This window comes from Sinocyclocheilus rhinocerous, unplaced genomic scaffold (genome assembly GCF_001515625.1).
Source record: "Sinocyclocheilus rhinocerous isolate Xijiao unplaced genomic scaffold, SAMN03320098_v1.1 scaffold781, whole genome shotgun sequence".
NCBI lineage: Eukaryota > Metazoa > Chordata > Actinopteri > Cypriniformes > Cyprinidae > Sinocyclocheilus > Sinocyclocheilus rhinocerous.
Window position 1 is genome coordinate 1,953,253 of NW_015658395.1, and position 22,096 is coordinate 1,975,348.

At 34.8% G+C, this 22,096-nt stretch overlaps 2 protein-coding genes across 2 annotated transcripts in view; both read right to left on the reverse strand.

The window, feature by feature from the left end:
- LOC107722125 (calcitonin gene-related peptide type 1 receptor-like) overlaps nt 1-10,360 on the reverse strand; it is a 51,298-nt gene extending 40,938 nt beyond the window's left edge. The window contains exon 1 of the mRNA XM_016530348.1: nt 10,079-10,360. The gene's annotated coding sequence lies outside the window, so the exon portion shown is untranslated. The remainder of the gene's footprint in view (nt 1-10,078) is intronic.
- Nucleotides 10,361-19,468: 9,108 nt separating this feature from the next.
- tfpi2 (tissue factor pathway inhibitor 2) lies at nt 19,469-21,741 on the reverse strand. Its single transcript, XM_016530406.1, has 5 exons — nt 21,495-21,741; nt 21,158-21,328; nt 20,514-20,693; nt 19,841-20,017; nt 19,469-19,690 (listed from the first exon to the last, which is right to left on the reverse strand). Exons 1-5 carry the CDS (start codon nt 21,568-21,570, stop codon nt 19,590-19,592), a joined length of 705 nt encoding a protein of 234 aa, XP_016385892.1. The 5' UTR covers nt 21,571-21,741; the 3' UTR covers nt 19,469-19,589.
- Nucleotides 21,742-22,096: the final 355 nt, after the last annotated feature.

Consider the following 22,096-nt stretch of genomic DNA (forward strand, 5'->3'; position numbering starts at 1 on the left):
TATATATATATATATATATAAATATATATATATATATATAACACATCACAATACATTCTGACAGATGAAATTAAAATTTTTACATTTCAATATGATTGAACATAATCCTTTCATTGGCCTACGGCTCTGTAGCAATCCATTTTGAGTTCATTAAACTTTTGAGTTTTTTGATGAAATATTCTTGAGTTCTGTCTCCACTCATTTTTACTTTATTTTATTATTTTTTCCCTATGTGAACAGCAAAAATATGTCTGTTCAAATTATGAAAAATAATTAGGGAATTTATGTATGAGTTAGGGTTCGTGACTAACATGTTAACTCTTTTAACACTTTTTTAAAATAATTAATCATATTAAATTAACATGCTTGTCAGTTCCGATAATACAGTACATATTGCATTTATTTATTTATTAATTACATTTCATATTGTATACAAATTAATCAGCCATTCCAGTGTGACTTCTTTCTCTAGCCAGCACAGTTTTTCACCTGTAATGTCTGCAGGTAATTCACATCCTGTCAAAGAGATACAACTCAACGGCATGTGATGACACACAATCAACATCATATAAGATAGCAAAGGTCTCTTATGACCTTGTCCTCAGCCTCCCCTCAGGATAGAAGACCATTAATATAAGTCCCCTATGGATGTTTATATTCCATCTGCGTTCTGCACAATATACCTCTTTACCTGGCAAGATTGATGCCTTCAGTTTCCCACATGTGTATATTGACTAGCGATTATTTTGTCCAAACCTCCAGCATCATACAGACTCTGCAGTGTCTGTGCTTCCACACAATTTAACCTTCAAACTGCAGCTGTGTGTTTTCAGTGAAGGGAAGTTATGCACCTCTTCCATGCAGGCTCAGCCAGCTCCTTCTGATTCATGGGTCTATATATATATTTATCTTCTCCAAATCGAGCCCTCTGTTGTGACGAGGTGCGTTAGCACTTAATCCATCTTGGCCATTGAGATTGGAGCCAGCCAAGTGCCACATGCGCTCCAGCTGTTCTTGACACAAACCCAACAAGCAGGCGTTCACAGACACCGGCCAGGTGCGAGAAGACGGCTGGCAGTAAAGCTAAACGGGAATAAAATGAAATGGAGAAGGGGGACCGCATGGATTGTCAGCTCTCAAATGTAAAATGGCCCGTATTTTATGGTCCCAGTGTCCTGTTTGCTTTATGAGGGACATCCAGAACTAAGCACAGCCATTGTGCTGATGATGGATCTCTAATCTTTATGGCCTCTGGAGAGTCAGACAGAGTTTAAAGAGGAAGTCTCTGTAGTCACCATGTTTCACACCTCACAACTGCAAATTAGATTTGTACATTATTTTTCACAGTAAAGGTTGTAAAGAATATTATTCAGGATTCAGTTATAAAACTCTGTCCTCAGTTTTTCACATTAAATGTCTGCCTGTGGAGTAGGATCAAGAACAATGAAAAAGATATACTATATTCATTAAATCTATAAATGAGTTCTATATGAGCTCTCTAAATGAGCTGTGTCCCAAATGATGTACTATAAACTATGCACTTATGCTATGTATTTTTAATGGTGGAGCACAAAATTAGTCTATAAAATAACTGGAAATAACTGTTACCCACCCTTAATCTGTTTATTGAACTTTTATAATAATAAAAGGATAAAGATACAGCAGAATCGAAACAAATATTTTCCCCACACTATCCACCAACCCAAATACAAAACTAAATTACACACACAAAAAAAGCCCGCAATACATAATTATAGTGTCAATTATGTATAATAAACCTTGAATCAGAGTTTAGAAACAAAAAAAAAAGTAATCGCCCAAGTACATTATACACATTAATATCAGCAAACGAAGCATTACAAATATAAACTCTGTACATACAATGCACACAGCCTACTTGTACTTAATACACTTTTGATTAAAATCAAGCCACGAGCATAAGGACATCATAATGATTAGATTGACAGATTACAGAAGAAGAATTTGCATAATCAGAAAAAAATAATAATAAAAGGGTCCCAAGTTTCAGAAAATATGCCAGTATTGCCCTACAGCACCAGTTCTTTTTTTCTGATATCAGGTTATGCTGCTACATATTTATTTAATATTGTATAATCAACTAAAGTTGGTTCCATTTTAGTTAACAATTTCACTGACTTGGTTAACATGACCTCTAACAGTAGTGAAGTTGGTGCTTTTTTTCAAAGCAATTAATACCTTTAATCAGAAAGGAAGCATAAAATTGATCGTGTTATTAAGAAATGTATAATGTTATAAAATATTATTTCAAATAAATTGAAATAGGTTTCCACAAATAAAATATTAAGCATCCACAACTGTTTTCAACATCGATATTCATCGAATTTATTTGTATGTCGCTTTAAAAACTGTCTGCTATATGACTAAATGTAAATGTAATAATAGGAAATGTTTCTTGAACAGCAAATCAGAATATTTTATTTTCTAAAGAATCATTTGACACTTAAGACAGGAGTAATGGCTGCTGAAATTTCAGCTTTGCCCTCAAAGAAATAAATTACATTTTAAAATCTATTAAAACAGAAAACGTTATTTTTTTAATTTTTTTACATGTAATAATATTTCACAATATTTGTTTTACTGTTGTTTTTATATCAAATAAATACAGCCTTAGTAAGCATGACATTCAAAAATATTGTACAATTTTATCGACCCCAAACTATTGAATGGTAGTGAATGTATCTATAAAATACGCAGAGTACGCAGTTTGAGTAGGGCACCAACTCCAGGGGGGGCACCATCCCAGTTGCTCCAAAAAAAAGTTTGTTCTATATTAATATTAACATATACATAAATAAAAAATAGAAACATGAACATCTATATATATAATTATATATGGAAAAAATGCATTTTACGGTGAACGCAGGCAGTAGGCTAGACAACTATGCCCGTGAAAAGACATCAGCAATCCGGCGCCGAGAAAAATAAAAAGAAGAAGATGAAAACGAAGCCCGTACGTCACATTCAGGTACATTCATAATCCTGTGAAACTTTTTTGGGTGTTGAGGTTAATAACGTGTTTTAATGTCGGTAATAATTTCACCACCACCAACTCATCTAATATTCTCTCAGAGTTTCCATGTTCCCTTACGAAAATTAGCCATGGTTTTAACACGACATGGTTTTAATTTTTGGCCACCTTTTTGCTATAGATGACACAGTCTCTATAATTCCTTCAACAACAAAACATGTGGACATCACCTTACAAAAATAAACCATAGTTTTATCGTAGTAAAACTGCTTAATTTTCTTTTGCATGATTTCTGAATGTTTGAGACTATAAAATCAATCAGACAACTGTATTAATAAAATATTAATAAAATAATAGCCATAGGTAACTATCTAGAGCTACAGTTGTAATTTGTAAATAATACAATTTAATTACAATTTATTTATTTATTCACTTTTATATTTTATTAAAGTTCTATTTTGACCCCTATAGTAGGTGGTTTTTTTTATTACTTCCATAATATTTGAGTGAGGGGGGCTGACAGTTTTGACATTTTTCACTGACCTTAACAGGTTTCCATCTGATACAATAACTTCTATTCTTGTTTCTCTGCAGATTTTTGCATAGATATGCACAAGACGGTTTTAACAGCAGCAAGAAAGACTGACGCCGCTTTATCTGGCACGTCTTCTTTCTCCATTTCTGAGTATTCATTCAGTCATTTTCATTCAGTTTCCTAGAATTTTTTCATTTCAGCTGTCAAGAAAAAGGATCTGTCTTTTTGTTTTCCAGATTTATTCTGGAATAACTGGATTCTTAGGATTGACACCTCGTGTAGTTTTTAACACTTTTTCCTGATTTTATTTCAAAATTGACAAAAAAACGCATATGGGGGAAAGAAAGACAGGCTATAACTTTATTACTGAGAAGGTCAAACATGTTTACTTTAATAGCTTTGGAAACAGCATGAATGCCGTCCTGCTCCAGGTGATTAAACTGACTGCAAGATATATAGAAATATGGAATATGAGTAATACGGATGTGCTCACCAGTAATGGCAACGTAAATTGGTTAGACATGGTTGGGCTTTACAAACACTGTTGTGGAAGCATTGGCTGAATAAAAACCATCATTGTGCACACAGGTACCAAAAACCCAAAGTAATCCCAACACTAAATCTGTATAGAAGCATTTAAAAAGTTAAATTGGCGATAGATACGGTTTGGTTAATGGAACAAACATTACCTCTATAAATCAGATAATGGGGCACGAACGGCAAAATAGCTTTCTGGGAGCAGACAGACAAGGCACATCACAGGCAGTCAATGGAGGCTCTGTGCAGAGATAAATCAAACACAAAGTAATGCTTAATGACTCCAAATTTGCTCTGTTTTTCTCATTATTTTTCAAGTGTGGAAAATCGTTACATGCAGTGAGATGAACATTTATAGCTTCACACAGTATCCAGAAACCATACTGTACCTCCTGTGGGTTTAAATCTATGTAATGTACAATACCGCAAAAAAATCGAGTCGAAAGCAGTTCTAATCTTGTTTGTGACTTTTCATTAAATGTCATGGAGTAAAAGTGCACATACTGTCGGTACAAAACGCTATTTCATATGCTAATTTCTAGGGGGCTGTCTAACAGATATGAATGGGAAAAGAGGGACTGTTGGCAGGAATTTATAGGAAATGAGTGTTCATTATTCCACTGCTTTGCTGGCTCATGTAAATCAGTTTACAAGCAAAGCTTTTATATTTATAATACATTTAATCACAGCAGCCAATGCAAATTGGGATTCTTCCATCATAAGGGGTATTTATACTTAGTGACAGGGTTTTTTTCTAAGTATAAATTGTCATTTGGCCACATACCTGTACATGAACTTTACTCCAACCAAATGGATGAGACAGATGGAGGACGAAGGAGCAGCCAAAAAATGGGTTGCCATATGGTCCAAAATAAGCCCTAAACAGAACATTTTGCTGTCCAGCATGAGAATCGTCACTGCATTGAACATAGGTGTAATATAGATCAATCACACGGGATTTTTAACTGTTTGCAGACTCAGAGACACATTTATGTGGCCAGATGTATTTGAAATGTGCACACCCATAAAGACCCTAATGTTCTTCTGGTCTTGCTATAAAGCACAACATCCCTCATTTAGAAGTAGTCACGCAACATTGGCCCTGTTAACACCTGTTATTAACATCAGTCTTGCGTGATATGATCACAAGCGGTCAGGCTATACGGAGGCATTTAAAATGTGTCACTTTTGTGCATGTATGTACAAGTGTTCAAAAGTGACGTGACATGTGGCCAAGTATGGTAACCCATACTCAGAATTAGTGCTCTGCATTTATCCCATCCAACTGCACACACACAGCAGTGAACACACACACACAGTGGGCAGCCATTTTTGAAAACCACTGTTTTACCACAGTGGTTGACTGACAAGTGAGTTAAAGGTACTTTGATGGTGCTGGGACAGATTATCGTTTACACTTAAAATATTATGGAATCACATGCATTTCTGAGAACCTCTAAAGGTGGTTTGATCAGATCACATTTTGAATCCCCTTTACCTACATTTACCTGACCTCTTGAGACTGGATGACCTAAAACGGATGTTAATACCAGGGTTTAGTCCCCCAATGCTAACATCTGCTTTACACAACATAAGCACAGAATTCTTCCATTGATCTATATTATTAATATGATTTCATGCATTTTGTGCTAAAAGAAAACTGTTTCTCATTACTCCCAGTTTCATTTTTCTAGAGTGTTTTTGAGGAAAAAAGGGTTTATTAAACCAGAAAAAAAATGAATATTCATTTTTCCTTGATTTAATGTTATATTCCAATAGGAGAAAAAACAGATTGAATGCAATATATTGAAAAATTATGGAATGTAATGCTATATCTATTTAATACAGTCCTGTTATGCTGAATTTTTCGTTTTTATCAGCAGCCAACTATGAGGTTAAAGCCCGCACAGCTGTGTCTGTCTTTGCCTGCTGTGAAAATGTGCTGCTTGTTCTCCAGAGAGTCTTAACACAACTGGCAACGACGCAACGGAGGAAGAGCTTTAAACAAAAGACTGAATTCTCAGTTGCCCCACTTTTAAGAAATTAGTGTGTGAAAAAATATAAATTTTAGCTCAACCATCTGTGCTATAAGTATTTTGAGCTCATCACTGTCAATCACATAAAAAGGCTGAGAATGTAGCCAGTTCAGTTTGCTCGTCCCATATTTTGTCCCATCTAAGCATGTCCACATGAGAAAACATTACTAACGCATTTTACTACAGTCAAGCACCATAGCATTTTTTCTTTTTCCAATATGAAGATTACTTGATGCCATAAGTGATAGTTCAACCAAAAATGAACATTATTTTATCATGTACTTTACCTGGCAGAGCATGAGAAGATATTTTGTAGAACGTTTTTTGAACATACAAATAAAGTTCTACAGAATAAAGAAAGTCATACAGGTTTGAAATAATATGCTACAGAGTAAATGATCATTTTTAGGTGAACTATCCTCTTAAGAGGCATTTTAGTGCCACAACCAAACGTATCTAAATTGTATTCGTATAAAATCATATGTGTATATAAATTAAATACAAGAACTTGAAATGCTGATAATGTATGATGTCCAACCTCGCAATGAAGCTGCTTCTAACAAACCTGTGACAAACAACCGCACCTTCTTGGGAAAGCAATTAAGGTTGTTCTGCGTATTCAATATATTAAGCAAAGCAATCACGAAACGCCATTGACACAAAGGCAGTGAATTGAGCAGACAGGACCATGTGATGCCAAACACTCCCATTACACAGAGAAAGAAAGAAGGAGAGAGAGCGCTCCAAACCAACCATGCATTGCCTGCTGTCAACCTCTGCTTGTCTGTCGGCCTGCCTGCCTACCGGTGAGCAGGGAGCTACTCAAGGAAATAGAAAAAAACAAATAGGTTGTAAATGAGAATAGGCGGTACAGACCACCAGAAGGAAAATGAAGTAAGATTGCATTAACAAAATTTAGCACATAACATTGGTGGAGATGAGAGTGAACAAAATGGGGTAAATAAGCGGCAGCAAAAAAACTGAATTAACCAATGTGGAAATGACAAACATAGTTGAGACATAAAGGCAGATCTTATTTTGAGGCTTAAATTAGAAACAGTTTTGCTTTATCCAGCACACACAATTTTGATTTCTCTTCCTGTGAATAGAGAAATCGCATAGAGAAATTCTCATGTACAAAAGAAAAGAACATTCTTCATTCATGCCCAAGTGCTTATGAAAACGAGTGCATACTGTTCATGTGATGTGCTTCATTTAGAAATGCTAAACTGAATCAGTTCAGTTTTAACAAGCATGATAATTTATATCTGAGTGAAAAAATGAACTCATTAAATGAACTCAATTCATTAAATGAACATTACATCATTACAAATAGGGCATGTGACATTACTCATGAATAATAATAGACGCTGCTCAAAGTAGAATGCTTTACTTCAAATAAATCATATGACACACACTGCCGTTCAAAAGTTGGGGTTGGTAAGACTTTTTAATGTTTTTGAAAAACAGAAAAATTGTGAAATATTGTTTAAAATGTAAAAGAACACTTTATTACTTTCATATATTTTAAAATGCAATTGGGGGCAAAGCTGAATATTCACTAGCTGATTTGGTGCTGAAGAAACATTTCTTATTAATTTTGAAAATATTTTTTTATAAAATAAAAATATATGGATTTTTTTTATACTGGTTTCTTATGGGGTTCGCAAATGAATAAAAAAAGTCAAAAGAACAGTATTTATTTAAAATAAAATAAAAAACTTTTATAAAAATATAGTCTATAATCTATTTACTTTTGATCAATTTAATGCATTCTTGCTGAATAAAAGCCATAATCTCTTAAAAAATAATCTTACTTGCCCTAAATTTTAGTATATAAATTTTCACAATTCTTTAAAATGTTTAGTATTTAAAATACCCCCCCCCCCCCAAAAAAGGGCCCAAAACAAACTGCACCGTCTTCTAAATGCCTCTCTGTAGTAGACAACTCTAGATCGCTATATAGCACATGATTGTACTTTAGCTCCACCTACTGATTCCTCACTCCTCATGTGTGGCCTTTCCAGAACAAGTATGGATGAAAACCTAAGCTCAAGAGTATTGCAAACGTGCCCAAATTAAATCAAGATCCAGCTGACAGAGCTAACATCAAACCTTCTAAGGAGATTACCTAGCCGAAAACTGTAATTATTTTCAGGTAGGCTGTTTACGCTTGAGCTGAATCATCAACTGACTCCTTATGAAGAATATTAATCTACATCCTACAGGTAAAGCACATTAAAATGCATGCTTTGTATAACAATAACACACAAATGGTGCTCATAACTGAATGCAACTGAATGTTTTAATTACAGTTAATGGGTTTAATTTTCAAGCTTTGTGCTTATTAAGAGCTGATGTTATATACTTCACTTTCAAAGGGAAGTAAATTATATCCAATTACTTCTCTTGTGTATGGTACAATAAAATCAACAAAGTCTTTACAAATTCAAATATCTGCTTACTTATGGTCAGTATTAATCATAAAAAAGAGTCCAATTATACATCAGTGGATGCCACAGTCAAGTAGATTATTACTTTTCTTCTCTACAAAAGCCCATTAGGTCCGTGGCAAGTATGAGTTTTCTGGTAGATTACCTCCATATAATATTTTCAGCACTGCAGACATGTAGACATGGCCTGGGACAGTGTGAAACACACTAATGAATAATGCATGAACCATTAGCTGAATTGGGAGCAGAGCTCAACAAGTGAATGTCCATGACCCCATGCATGGACTGAAACTAGTCCTACATTAACATGGTTGTTTTCAGTCTCTATAGTGATGCACTTTCCTGTTTGCGTTCCTTCTTTTTGTGTTTGAGATGAACTTGTCAGGCTGATCAAAAAGGAAACCCATATGTGAAAGCTCACAAGCATTCTTCAAAAGCAGTCGGTATCTAAAATCACTGTCTATTTCTATCTCTGCTCTCAGCCCAACACAAATAATGCATTTTGTACTATTCGATTACAGGAAAGTCAAACCCTTATCTCTGCAAAGAAAAAATCAATCTTTTCAAGATACATCGCTGCTTAGTGTCTTTAGTATTTTGTTGCTTTCTGACATTTAACTTGCATGCATTGTTACTAAAAAGGTAAAATATGCATCAAAACAAACACTTTTTAAAAAAAATATCCCTGTTACTTTACAACCAAACTGTAAAAGCAGCATCTGCATGGGTTTGTTTCATCTCAGATTTCCCAGTTGCATCTCTTAATCCTCTCAATGGAATATATGGTGACTCCAATTTAATCCTTCTGCCATAAAGGAGATAGAAACCTAGAAGCACTGCTTCCTGTATAGTGAGCCAATGTTCTACACAAATTATGAAATGTGTGGCTGTCATAATCATAATCACAGGGATGTTAACTAGACCAGTAGACCAGCATGGAACTTCAAAGCGCTGTCAGTTTATGAGGCATCCAGGGTAATATCTGTCACTATCTGACTGGATGCCTCATATTTAAAATAGATTTATAAAACAGATTCTGCCATGCTGTCATGTGCACTCTTATTATATAATTGCTAAACCAATAAAAGAGCTCAGCTCATGTTTTCAAATGGCTTTAAGATCAGTCAATACATGCCTTTATGTAGGCTATTGACAGTAGGAAATTATTAATCTATTTTTTCTGCAGTGATTTATATTGGCAAACAGAGGTTTGCATTTTGCCAGGTTGACACTTACCATTTATATTGGGCCAATTTAGGAGCTATTTTGTTTAACCTTTGATTTTTATTCTCCATATTTTTATTAATCAGTTTATTCTAGGCTATATTTTATAACAAAGCGAACAGAAATCAAATATCAATGTAAAGCACAACACATACGTAGAAGTCACAAACCATACAAGATAAAAAAGAAACTACGCGATTTAGGCTATACATATAAGCAAAACATACAGGTAACAAAGCAATAGAGCGCTGTTTATTCCATCAGAATAAAATTAATATCTTACCGTTATATGGAGGAGAATGTAAATCCTGCGCGTACTTCACTTTCTCACACTGGGCTTCTGAATTCCATCGTCAGGGACTATAATAAGTGATGCTTTCATTGCATCTTCTGTTTTATCTCCGACTGAGGAGAATATCCACTCGTTAAAAAGACGTGTAATCAGAAACGTCACTGTTTTACATATTTTTATGAGCGGAGACGATGTTTCAGTTCAGCAGCCGGTAATCCAAGTGCATCTAACTGCCGCTCATATCTCGCCGAGCATGTGGAGCGTGTGGGCTCCTCCTAGAATCACTGACAGCGGGCTCCATCTCGCTCAAAGACACATTGAGGCTGTGTTTTAAAATCTAGTGAGCTGCCTTCATAGACAGCATTTTGAGCCTCGTAGAAACATTCCCAAAATAGGCTGTCTAGGTAGGCAGATTTTTTCGAGAATATATTAGCATTATATTATAGTCAGTGTGAAGATAATTCGGTTTTTTTTTTTGTTGTTGAGGCTCGTCTTGGTAAAACCATCAGGCATTTTGGTGCCCACACTTAGCTAAACAAAGCACTCAAGTTTTGGTATATTCATGATTTAAAACACACACACACACACACACACACACTAATGTGATAATGGCTTGATAATGGCTTGTGACAACTATTTTGTCTATGGAAGTTTCAAAACAAAGTGCTGTTGCTATGGTTACTTCCCAAGGAGAACGCGATTTCGTTTCTATAGAGCTCATCTTAAACTATTTTTGTGTTTTTTGACATTTACTTAGTGGAAAACAAATATAGCTTGTACTTAAGTAAAAGGAAGTAATATCCTTTAAAGGGGTCATATGATGGCCATTTTCCACAAGTTGATATGATTCTTTAGGGTCTTAATGAAAAGTCTGTAACATAGTTTGGTTAAAATTTCTCAATGGTAGTGTAAAAACACTTTTTTTTACCCTGCTGGTCTAGCTGCTCTTTTCAGCTCAAGCCGTTTTTGTAGCATTTCCCTTTAAATGTTAATGAGCTCTGCTGACCCCGCCCCTCTCTTCCAAGCTGCTCTCAGAGAGACTGTTTACTTTAGCCGCACTCATTGTGAAACTGGCTAATTAGCACATTATTAGGAAAGGCAATTTGCTAAGATTCATTACAAAACATTATACTCACTTCTTCTGTAGCTGAGGCTGGATCATGAATGATTCGCGCGAACATAGACGCATTTAGGCAGATGGGGGGAGCATTCCCTTAAGAAACAATGTAATCCACTGCAAGTTCAGCGGCTCAGATGTCGGGACTTGTCTACATCTTCTCCAGAGGTGTAACAATGGCGGACTGATGACAGCTCACTCAGGGCGGGTCTGAGGTAAGACACCAGTCCAGCCTGTGCTGAAACGCTACTGTCAATCAAACTATCGTGGGAGGGGCCTGTCTGTGTGACGTCACACAGACAGGCATCTGAGATCGGCTCGATTTGAGAAAGGGGAAAACATTTAACGAGATTTTAAAAAAAACCAGGGTGGATTTTTATCATTATAGGGTGGTTGTGTACACACACTGCCAACACACATTTCAGTTCAAACAACTTGTAAAAGTGCATGTAGCATCCTATGACTCCTTTAAGACTTCCCCAAACCAAGGACACTGCTATGCCAATATCTTTAATAGCCTACTGTGCATTTACTGCATTGTTTAACCTGCAAGCCACATTGTAAACAGTTATTAATATCAGATATATAATATTAATATAATATCAATATTAGATATAGTTCTTAATTTCACTGAAGAATTTCTTTATTAGTTTATTCACTCACATGAAATGGCAGTTTTAAACCTAAATTAGTAGAATGAAGGGGACGTTTGCACAGAACAGTAGAGAGTATAGAGTTCTCAAAACACATTTTTTTAAGTTAAAACGCAACGTTCTTGCGCGAGATGCTGAAAAAGCAGAGAGACGTGGCGCAACAGTCAAATATGTCCGTCTAGCACAATTAACCCCCCATAATTTGCACACTGATTACCGTATTATATACAGTACAGGGTACGTGTAGGCAACTAATTCAATAACAATATGAATGGCAAAATATCGGCATATGCTACTTGTTGTTTATTGCCGTGTTCACTGAGTTACAAGAGTAAGCAAACATTCTTCAATCATCTTAAAAACTCTGGAACTCCTAAAAAAAATGCATCTAAAAGTTTAAAACACATCAGGCTACATAAACATGACATAAACAGCAGATTTTAGGCTAAAGCTCCCTTGTGGTAAAAGGCACTTTTAATTTTTATTTTCTCCCACAACGCTGTAACAAAAACACCAGCACAGCATTTTCTTGAAATTGATCTAACATTAATAATTTTGAAACACATTGAAATGTGATAATAAATGATAATAATAATAATAATACGTTTTATAAGAAGTATAAAATTCTAATTATAATAGGCCTAACTTAGGCCGCCTAAGTATTTTAAGACAAAAGGCATTTTATGATTTTGTTTATGCAGGTTTTGTTTTTAGAAGATTAAATCAATAGTTTTGCAGTAATTTTCTAATAAGCACAACAATTGTTGCTGGAGCTAAATACTCTCATTGAAAAGGATGTGGTCATAAAGGCTACCCAAATCCCTGAGCTTGCAGAGCAGAAAAATGCAGAATGTCAGTACTGCAATTAATTGTTTTCCTTAAGTGAGGAGAATGGATTTGTTACAGAGAAAGTAGTCCCATATTGACTGCTCCAATTACAATGGAGATTCTTATGTGAAGTATGCTTGTACTAACACAAGCTTCCAGATACAATTACAAACACAGAATGATAAATAAATAGGCCTAGTTTTTTAGTACTTGATATTAAGACATGTTAAATGGTTTTGAAATAAAGTAGTTATTTTGATTAAGTATTTAGTTAATTTTTATTCCAAAAATATATTGTTGTATGAAAAGTATTTGCACATGGTGACACATTTTGCCATGTCACTCTTTCCACTATATCAACTGTATATACCATCACTCCACGAGAACCTTTTACCCCTTTTAATTACATAATTTTAATAAAAACTAACATTATTTTTCCCTCACATTGGGCCTCATTTATCAATCTAACGTAGAAACGAGCGCAGATCTGTGCGCACAAATCAACTTACGACAGAGTTCACGTGTGATTCATGAAACATTCGTATGCCGCCAATCTCATCGTACGAATGATCGTATGTTGATAAATGTGGCGGCAGAAAACAATCGTCATTTGAATATCACGCCCCTAAAACCACCCTGGTTTAGAAGCCTCGACCCTAGAGTTTACGACACGGAGAAACGAAACCCGGCCAAAAAGAGGTAGTAATATACATTCTAATCTTACTGGTTAACGATCGACTAATGCGTTTCGTTTGATGGTCAGGAATATGAAAGTGAAAAAAAATGCTGTTAATCTACCATTCTCCACCGTATTTATATGCTGTGCGCAAGTTCAGGTAACTCAAAAACTTGCGTACACGAGCTGAGACCAGACGTGAGATTTGATCGTAGCCACCGCTCACGTTGATAAATTCCAAGTTTTGCGTTGAAACGACCGTACGCCCAATTTTCTGCCATATCAATATTCAATAAAATTGTATTTAAAATAAATAAACCATGGGACGGTGAATAGAAAAGGCATTATCCGTAGGGGTGGATGTAAGCGTCTTTCAGTAACTATAGCCTACCTTTCATATGGCTGCTTATTTAAAAACATGATCATAATACAATAGCCATCGTCAGTTCTCAGTTTCATGATTGTTTTAATCGTTTCTTTTGGATGCTAGCTTTAGGTTTACATGCTACAAAAGTCTGAATTTGCAGAGGGGGGGGATGCCTTTGGGGTGACTGCCATCTATTTCTTACCAGCATGTTGCTCATGAGGTCTGATACCATCTCTCACAGTGGGTGAACTGAGAAAGTTTAAAGGTTCTGCTGTAGTTCAAGGAACTGGAAAGTTTATGTCAAACTTTGTATGTGCAGCGAGATTCAAAATGATGATAAAGGCAAGAATAAGCAGCAAATTTGAGGAAAAATATCAGTCCTGCTGTGATGTCCACAACACTATAATCAAAGTTGACTGACATCCCTTTAACCCACTAATAAGATTGCATTTTTTTAAATTCATAATTGAAAATGCTTTTACAAATATTAGTGTTTACTCAGAATTAGTTGAACTGTGGTTTGATATAAACACCATTCATTTGTCTTGTTCTGGGTGGTCTTCAAAGCACGGCTCTTTTTCATATTGCTAAAACAATGCGACACCATGACAACTTACATGAACCAAACACTCTCTCTCCTTCTGATCCACCTCCTCACCCATCTGTGCTTCTGTGCATAAGTTCTCACGCAGACAGGAAAAGATTTGATAAGCATGAAGCAGCATATTTATGACACATTAAAACTTTCAAAGGATGATATCTCTATGGCTCAGGAGGACTAAACGTGCCCTATTCAGAAGCATGAGATTAAATGGTCTCGTGTCTGAGAGAGGTGTACAAATCCACATGTTTGGAATTATCTCAATTTCTTCTTTGAACACAAAATGGCTTTTAACTTTTACCTTTAATATTCCTCTTCAAGCAAATGTTATAGGCCTACTTTTTGTTTATTCCAAGCAGTCTAATGCCCAGTTTGTTGTTTTTTAATCATAACAATCATTAATTTCCCTCATTATATATTGTTATCCTCTTTATTCGTTCACATTCAGAAGAGATGCTTCTCAAAGTACAGTCTGTCCTCAGTTAAAGGTTAAACTCATCAGGAAACACAAAGACAAGGCGTCCTTATTTTCCCTCACAGCGGCTATCGGAGCAGAACACCAGCCTGCTCATGCCTGAAAGAAAAAGCAGAGGAACTGTGAGGTGCCATACATGCCTCTCACAGGAGGACGAAAGCAGGCCAGCGTCATGAGGTCACATCATACCTTTTTCATAAGCAACTACAGTCTCCTCTGAACAATGATAATTCCATTAGGATTGAGTGTCTCTCTGCAGCACAAACTCACAGTGACCCGAAGAGACATATGACTGAGGTGGCAGCATATTCCAAAACATTGTGTTATGGACCTCTCAGAGACAGATAATGTGGCAGTTGTTGATGTCTATTATTTAATCTGATTCTAATCCATTTGGATCTGTTGTCACACACTCCACCCATGATATAATTCTTTTGTGGAGCCCTAAAAATGAGAAATTGGAGTGTAGTCTCCATAACAAACCATTTGTGACAATTAGGCTGAGTGCTCGTCATCACGTCTAATGCACGCTCAGGCAAACTTGGCAATTTGTCACAATTCACTCCCCAAGGCACTGAGCAAATGAGATACAGGCCATGTTGAGTTAGAAGAACCCTAACAAGAACCCCCAGTTATTTCTTTTCAATCCATGAACTGCTCCATCATGTATGGGAAATTATAGATAAAGAGAAAGTCATTATTTTTTTATGTTATTAGTATTACCAGTGGTGTCAAGTAAAAGTGATGTTATATTTCAGTTCCTCTTCCCTTTGAAAATCTGTGATTTTTTTAAATGTGAAAATAATAAATAATATATAAATAATAATATATTTTTTTAAATTACAAAACAAAGAAAATTATGGTGTAAATAGAAGATCCTTTTAATTTAATTTCAATTTAATTTTAATTAAAATTTTAAGATTCTTGCATCAAAATATTGAATATATATATATATATATATATATATATATATACAGTATATTTATTATGTTATTACCAGTGGTGTCAAGTCAAGGTCATGTCGTATTTCAGTTCCTATTCCCCTTCTGTGGATTGAAAATCCAGTATTTTTTATATTTAAATATGGATGAAAAAAAAATAAATACAAAACAGAAAATTATAGTGTAAAAAATATATATATTTTTTTTAGATTCTTGCATCAAAATGTAGATTTTATATATATATATATAGAGAGAGAGATAGGTTAGATTATATATGATTGAAAATATAACAAATACATCACACATATTGTCACATTTATTCATCTGCATTTCTTATTTTAGTGGAATAAAAAAGTCTTAATATTATCAATAATATTATAATTACTTAATTATTAATTATTTATAATTATTAGATATGAACTATCTACAAAATAGGTTACAAATTCTACAAGTACTGTACACATTGTAAATATTTTTTAGTTGTAAATTAAAGTACATTTTGTAAATAAAATAGTATTGGAGTACATTTTACAAGAAAATACTATTTTAGTCTTTCTACTTTTAAATTTTTTCCTTAATTCCATGTGTTATCTGCTGTGTCGTTGTAATTATTTGATCAGCTATTTCTGAGTATTTTGTAAATCCTACACCAGTTTTTTTTTTTTACAGTGTACTTGGACAAAAACGAAAAATGAGATGGTGGCTCAACAAAACATATTTTTGGGCCTCATCTAAAGAGAAAGCAAAATTTCAACAAACCAGTAACTTATGATGTGTTCTGCATTATTAAACATGTCTTATTTGGTTTTGCCTTCTCTGCGAAAAACTGTCACTTTCAATTTAAATGTGTCATTGCAGAGAAATTAAAGTTCCAGACTTATGATTTACATAAAGCACACCTTTGCTGATTGACTGGTTATTTATTTCACGGGAGTATCCTGCTGCTTCTTAGCAGTCCTATAAAATAAGACTTTATTGAGCTGTAAATTCAGTTGTGCTGCTGTGCAACCTGCTAAACCTGCGGAGAGCCAACTAATCTCTTTTTAGTATAAAACTATTAACCTTTGCAGACTTCAGCACAGGACATGCAGACTCTGCGAAATATGTATGATTGCAATCTAACTCCCTACATTACTGACATGAATTCAGAGTGAGGCTAAAAGAGGGTCTGTATTTCTGGAACTTGTTATTGGAGGAAATGCTGCAGCTTATCAGAATGTATTGCAAACATATATCATAGTCCAGTTATCACAGGAAGTTTCTCCTTAAGGGGGCTATAACAGAAAGTTTCTTATCTTAGGTCTTAACTTAAGATGTGATATGTTAAATTAGGATTTTTCAGAAATTCGTATTACAGAAGCTAATCTTAACTTGATTTGGGATTCTTATCCTATTTTACAAAATCGTATCTTGCCTTATCTCTAGTTAGGAAATCTTAAATTGCATTATCAAGTTCCACAATCCACTCTCAGGTCTGTTACTAAGAAACCAACACTGTGCAAGCTGCTGATGAGGTAAACAAAATAATAGAAGCTACTTCACTTTGAAAATCGCCTTTTGCAAAAAAAAAAAAAAGTCTACACCAGACACACGCCGCGCTGCAACAGCTAAAGTCTGTCTACACTGGACGCGACAAAACGACCGTTGAAAATAATTTGAAATTTGTGTCAGTCATAAATAGAACGCTGCAGCAGTTTACAGTCGGGGATTTGTCGTGTAGCGCCGCGCTGCAGCCAGTGTAGACAGCATCACTGATTGTAGACATGGACGGTGTGGCATTAGTCACTTGCACTATAACCGGTAATGCTCCGTGACGCTTTGTTGGTCTCTGTAATGCTGGTTGCAGCTCCTGTGCTAACTGTAATATCATGTTGTGCAGCAGTGTTTTGTCATCAGAATGTAATACATCTTCAGGGTCCTCCAAGAGTCTTTCTACCATTAAACATCTCCGTTCTTCATTTTCAATTATATGTAATACCATTGTTGGACAGTGCAATTGTAAGCGGGTTTTCCATTAGCTTTCAAATAATTTTGAAGTTAGGACAGCTGTGGGGTTGTCCTAAAGTTAAGTTTTTAGTTTTTTTTGTCAAGTTCGGAGGTTTCTGTAATACCCCCTTCCTATCTGTAGTTAAGATAAGATACCACACTTAGGAAACGCTGTACTGTAATAGCTTTTGTCCTAAATGTGGTCCTAACTGAAATTACCATGGTTACCAAACAGATAAGATAAGATTTTAAAGTTTGGATCTTTCTGTAATACGCCCCCTGGTCTTTAACCTCAAGGGAGGATGTTGTACATTGAGTCTTCACACCATAAGTTAGATATTTAGATGATTTTTCCCTTAATACTGTATAACTCCATGTCTTCTTCCGGGTGGGCAAAACAACACTTTCTAAAATACAATGGCAAAAAAATATGACACACCACCCTTGTCATGCCAACTGAAAATACTGAGCTGCAGAAATGCGTTTTTAAAAAGTAATCTGTGTATCTTTAAAAATTAGCAATGGTCTTGTATAAAGTGTCACAACAAAGGAATTTCTTGGTGAGCTCCTAGTAGAGCATTATACTGCATGAATACAGAACTCCACCTTGTGGTTGTTTTAGTCAACCTTAATCTGAAGGCATTGACTGAGTTACAGCATGGGACTGACACTAGTTTGTGGAATATGAAGATGCCAAGTTGGTAATGGGAATTTTAGCTTTGCTTTATTGATCTTGACATGGAATTTAATTTTTGTCTGTGACAGATGCCTCAGGCCACTTTATGAATAGACTACTATATTTATCTGGCCAAACAAGTTATTTACTTGATTGATTAAATACACTAGGGGGCGCTATATATAGACTTCCAAATAAATGTTCACATAAGAGTTATGATTAACAACAAATTATATGGAACAATATATTGCTTTGCTTTTTTCACAAACGATATACTTTCACAACAATAATGTGTAAAAAAAAAACAAAAAAACAACGTGATGGTACTGCATTTTGGAAATTAGAATGGATGTACAGGTGATGTGTTTGGTGTTATTTATGGTAACATTTTTCACATGACAGATAAAAAAAACAACATGAAATAAACTGATTAGAGAAATGATGATGCAGATGAAAGACTCATAATGCTTGTATTCAAGGTTTATTTATTTATTTTATTCTGGCTTTGATATCAAGTGCCATCAAAGGCATGAGACAATATAATTTATATATTATATATATCGAAATAAAAATAAAACATTCAAAATAAAAAGGTCGAATAAATGTCATTTCTCACTTTAATGGTTAATAATTTTGTAACCTGCTATTTTTCACCCAGCAGATAATGACCATTTTCATTTTTCATTCTTGTGTTTCTTAGCTTCAGTGTCACTAGCTTTTTAAAATCACTGTCATGTGCTAGACTTGAGATGATATCTGCTGTCAGTCTGAATGAAACATGTTCTGGCTAAGACCAAAAAAAAACAACAACATTAAATTACATATACTGGGTATAAACAAAGACTATAGAAATACTGTTGTTAAATACTGTCCATTAAACGTTATTGCTTTATCACTTAAACAGTGTTAGAATTTTGAATATTGTATAGAATATTGTATTTAATAATACAAATAATTAAAAGTAGTACATTTTTATTTTATTCAAAATAAAATAAACATTTTACAAATGCATAAAAATACATGAAAATATTAAACAAACTTTTATTAAACAAATCTTATAAAAAAACAATCAATATCATATATACAGTGAGATGTGTATGAACTGCTGCCTTCAATTCCAATACTGTAAAATCAGTGCAATCGTCTTTGTCAGTAATACAGTGCCAACGACTTCATAAACCATTATTTGACTGACTTCTCCTTTGGTGGCTGGGACTTTACTCGTCTTAGGTATTCTTTGGAAACTCTTACAGACTTTTTAGTAGGGCTCCAACGTTTGCTACCTGAGAGCAACAAAACACACTGTTAGACATTGAAAATAAATCTAAATAATAATAATAATAACATTCAAAATAAAGCTGTTCTATTGTCTTGATAATGACTTGATAAAGTCTCATATTAATTACAGACAAACCCAAGGTGATCAAACATACCATTTTTACCACAAACATCCACACAGCTTTGTTTGGAGATAAAGTTATTGTTGCTTCCTCCGCATCCTGTGTATATGAACTCCTCGCATGTCTTTGTAGCAGAGTTGTAGTAATATCTTGGGATGGAAGCTAAGCACTTTCCTTTGTCCAAAATATCATTGCAAATCACAGGGATTGCTGAAAAAAATAAAAGACCACAAAAATGTTTAACTTCTGATCTTTGCATTTTATAGGGACCTCAAAGATGTTCTCGGTGAAGCCAGGGTCCATTAACTAAGCAAGGCAAGAGACTGGAAACCATTTAGACAAGATGGCCATTAAACAAGCCTGTTGTGCTGATCATTTGAAAACATGAGAATAAAAATATCTTAATGTGTTCCAATGAAGACAATTAGGGTTGCAAGAAGTACACAGGTCCCTTAATGTTCTCTTCTATGTTCCGCTCATCCATTTTATTAATGCTGTTTACATTTCCTCACCAAATGATTATGAAGATTTAAAACTTCATTCCTACTATTTTCTTAAGATGACAAACACACTTTCCAACCATCTTGTCTTTAAATACATGTATGTATTTTTATTTGCATTTTAAATATTTGATTTAAGGCACAGAATGCAAAAGCCTAAATGTAAGATTTGTTAGAAATGCTAGTGTGTCTCAATTGGTACTTACTTTTAGGAGGTCTGCAATATTCAATACATTCCTGAAGGTTTTGAAAATTGTTTTCATTCCCTTGGCAACCACCATAAGTGAAGGGTTCACACTGCATGGAGGTCATATTGAAGAAATAACGCTTGAAGAGGCCACGGCAGGGCCCCTCTTTCTTTTGAAAACGACAGATCTGGGGGATTTCTGTTGTGTGCAGAAGAAAACATGTTAAAGTGAGCATTTCACATCATTTGCACAAATTACTATGGCTGCTAAAGAGTGAACATAATGCTTATGTTATTTTTTTTTAACCATAACTGCCCTCAGAACTCTCATAAAAAGTCAATTTAAGATGCTATGTGTATTGTTTACATAGCTTATACGTGTATTCAGAGTGGAAGTTTAAAATAAACGTACTTGGAATCCTGAAGCATGTTTTCTGACATTCCAAAAAGGACTTGAAGTTGTTTGCGTTTCCCTCACAACCGCTATAGCTGAATTCTTCACACTGTTGAGTGATTGTATTGTAGTAATAACGCTGGATGTCGTCATTGCACGTTCCTTCTTCAACTTGCGACAGGCAAACTTCTGTGGGGGGATAAGATGCTATGTGTATTGTTTACATAGCTTATGCGTGTATTCAGAGTGGAAGTTTAAAATAAACGTACTTGGAATCCTGAAGCATGTTTTCTGACATTCCAAAAAGGACTTGAAGTTGTTTGCGTTTCCCTCACAACCGCTATAGCTGAATTCTTCACACTGTTGCGTGATTGTATTGTAGTAATAACGCTGGATGTCGTCATTGCACGTTCCTTCTTCAACTTGCGACAGGCAAACTTCTGTGGGGGGATAAATTACGCGTTAAAAAAATAATAAACCTCAACGTCAAATTCACGTGCAACTGTCCGGTTTCATTGTCAGGTTTCAACAAAACAACGCATCTGTTTCGCCCATTTTACTACAACTTTTGAAGAAGCCATTAAAAGAGTCAAATGTTTTCTTTACCTTTGGATTGTAGTCCGATGGCGCTTTGCAGGACAGCAACAATAAGCAAAAGACCTCCAAGCAAATCACACGCCATTGTGATAGAGTTTATTCTGAGGTCTCGTAGTAGTCTGATATGGTACAAACTGTTATGTTACTCGCCTGATAAGTTACTAACTTGACTTCTCACAATCGTTGCCTTATAAATGGAGAATTTTTTAGGGGTGGAATTGGAAGGGCGGGCTATACTTAGTCATTTCCATGACAATTCCACGCAGTACTACAGCAAATTGCGTCTATTCCCAAAGTAGGAAATAAATAATGACTTCATATTTCATGACTTTAGAATTATATCAAAGCTAAACTTAGTATTACTACAACTATTATATAATATTAGGCTTTATATAGCCTATATATAACTATTACTAATAATAATGCACTGTAAAATATTTATCAAAGAAGGTTTATTGGAGTACGTTTTATGTTGTATTTTATAATAGGCTACTACGACTAGCCACTATACGACAAAAATACTACGACTTAGAAATACGACGTCCAAATTTTACGTTAGTTTAATGTGTTTCTTGCCTTTCTTTATAATTATTTTTTTAATTTACTAGGCA

What these genes read in the sequence shown, in the direction of transcription:
- tfpi2 (XM_016530406.1), bottom strand. Translation starts at nt 21,570, where the DNA reads ATGGCGTGTGATTTGCTTGGAGGTCTTTTGCTTATTGTTGCTGTCCTG. An exon ending in CATCGGACTACAATCCAAAG is followed by an intron (nt 21,329 to 21,494) that starts GTAAAGAAAACA and finishes ATCCCCCCACAG; the next exon opens with AAGTTTGCCTGTCGCAAGTT. An exon ending in GGATGTTTGTGGTAAAAATG is followed by an intron (nt 19,691 to 19,840) that starts GTATGTTTGATC and finishes TGTTGCTCTCAG; the next exon opens with GTAGCAAACGTTGGAGCCCT.